We start from the raw sequence: 2,566 nt of genomic DNA, 5'->3' as shown, positions 1-2,566 counted from the left end.
ACTATTATTATCATTATCCATCGTATTTTCATTTAATATTATTATTAATTAATGTTAATTTTATTATTATTATTATTATTATTATGAGATTATAATATTATTTCTCGTATCAACGGAAATATTAACAAAATATATAAATATATATATATATATATACAAACGCGTGGTGTAAATAAAAAATAATTTTTTATTAAAAATGATTATATCCCCATTTTATTATCGTATTAATTACATGTTTAACCAAATTTCAAAAACTCCGACATCTTTGTTGACATCATTATTTATTTAAATCATATTTTTTATAAATATATATAAATAATAATAATATTAATATTAAGTAAGAAAAAAGGGATTTTTTATTTAACTGCTGTTGTTTTTTATAAAAAATTTATAAAGAAGCTTTGTTAAAATAAAGAGCAAAAAAAGAGAGAGAGAGAGAGAAAATCTTTTTATAAATATATAACACCATATCACCATGAGAAAACTTTCGCATTTATATAATAATAATAATAATAATAATTATGCATGTATGTATTTATATATTATAAAATTAGAATATAACCGCTTCTTTTTATTTTTTTCTACATTCGAATATTGTTGCAAAAATTTGATAAATAAAATAAATCTATATATATATATATACTTTTTTTTTTTTTTTTTAAATTATCTAAAATAATAATAATAATAATAATAAAAATTTTTATGACAGGTGAAAATTATTAATATTGGTAACATATATATATATATATATGTATATATAAGTGTGTGTGTGTAGAGTCCGACCGAAACATTAGAAAAAAAAAAAAAAAAAAAGAAATGTACAGTTGTATATCATTCGTTAAATCATTTTTTTTTTTTTTTTTGGTTTTTTGTTTGTTTGTTTGTTGCAATTATTTATATATATATGTATATTTAGTTTACACTGATTAGGCAAGGTTAAGCGTCTCAGCACGAGCATGACCCTCCTTTGGATTCCCTGTTATCTCCGGACAATTTTATTTGATCAGGAAATTCATTGTATAGTTCTACTTCCGATTCCTAAAAACAAAAGAAAAAGAATTTCTAACTTGATTCGAATTAAATTTCATTTGTAAATATCATCATCATCATCATCATCATCATCATTTCTTTTTCTTTCTTGTCATATCTCACATTTGTGGAAAAATCATCACAAAATATTATAAACGATAACAAAATGTTATAAAAACGTCAAGATAATGCAATAAATAGAATGATTTTTTAAAGAGAGAGAGAGAGAGAAACTTCATTAAATGCATTTAATTATGTTATGAGTTAAACTTATTTAAATAGATATATAAATACTTGTAAAAACTTGCAAAAGCCTGCAGCCATAAAAATTTACTTTTATTTCTATACAATTAGATAAACACCATAGAAATAATATTCACAATTATTATTTCGTTTTGTGAATGTATTTAAATTGCAATGAAATTGAAATTGCAAAAAACAATAACACAAATTTCTTAGTTTGATTTATAAAACTAATTACAATTCTTTTTTAAAAAAAAAAATAAAATAATTAATTTAAAATTTACCTGAGCTAAAGCATTTTTTGCAATCGTTTGAAAAGCTTGTTCTATATTGATACCTTCTTTAGCACTTGTTTCAAAATATGGAATGTTATTCTTTGATTGACACCACTGTTGAGCTCTCTTTGTTGATACCTGATTTTTTTTTTTTTAAAACAAATAATAATCATGAAAAAATTATCTATGCATACAAAGAAATGCATCAATGATAAAATGCAAACTCATATCAATACTCACCGATCTGTTTTCAACATCAATTTTATTTCCGATAACGACAAATGGAAAATTATCAGGATCCCTAGGCGATGCCTGAATCAAAAATTCATCTCTCCAATTTTCTAATGATTTGTAAGTTGTTGGCGCAGATACATCGAATACCAAAACACAACAATCTGCTCCTCTGTAAAAAGCTACTCCCAATGATTGAAATCTTTCTTGTCCAGCAGTGTCCCAAATCTTAATAAAAAAAAAAAAAAAACAAAAAAGACTACAGTCAACAAAAGAAAACAGCAAAAATTTTTTAAAAATGAATTCACATTTTTAAAACTGATTGATTTTTTTTTGATTTTTAAGCAAACAACAAAATGTAAAAAAAAACGATAACTAAATAAAAGGTAATCACCTGCATTGTAACTCTTCTATCACCGACATCGACATCTCTTGTTAAAAAATCAGCACCAATTGTTGCCTTATACTGATTAGAAAACTTGTTGTTTACATACTGGTTCATAATTGAGGTTTTTCCTACACCTGAATCTCCTAATATAATAACTTTTAATAAAACTTTCTTTCTGGATGCCATTATTGAAAACTAAAAAAACAAAAACAAAGAAAAAAAAAAAAACTATTAAAAGGGAGTAACCAATAAATATGACCTCACTAATAAAAATTATTTTAATCACTTTAGTTAAACTTTACAAAATGTATAATTTTTTTTTTTTATATAACTTTTAAACGACAAAACTTTTTACTTTAATATTCGACAAAAAGAAACATAAAATATAATTAAAACTGTT

General features: G+C 22.6%; 1 protein-coding gene across 1 annotated transcript; it reads right to left on the bottom strand.

The window, feature by feature from the left end:
* Positions 1-945: 945 nt before the first annotated feature.
* Positions 946-2,352, bottom strand: Phum_PHUM025720 (rab9 and, putative; the record flags this gene model as incomplete). Its single annotated transcript, XM_002422920.1, has 4 exons — positions 946-1,038; positions 1,557-1,685; positions 1,788-2,006; positions 2,173-2,352. The coding sequence occupies 4 exons, from the start codon at positions 2,350-2,352 to the stop codon at positions 946-948; spliced, it is 621 nt and encodes a 206-aa protein (XP_002422965.1).
* Positions 2,353-2,566: the final 214 nt, after the last annotated feature.

The sequence above is a fragment of the Pediculus humanus genome, genomic scaffold (genome assembly GCF_000006295.1).
Source record: "Pediculus humanus corporis 1103172107382 genomic scaffold, whole genome shotgun sequence".
Taxonomy (NCBI): domain Eukaryota; kingdom Metazoa; phylum Arthropoda; class Insecta; order Psocodea; family Pediculidae; genus Pediculus; species Pediculus humanus.
The sequence above is the reverse complement of the archived record's forward strand: the minus strand, read 5'-3'. Positions and strand labels throughout refer to the sequence as shown.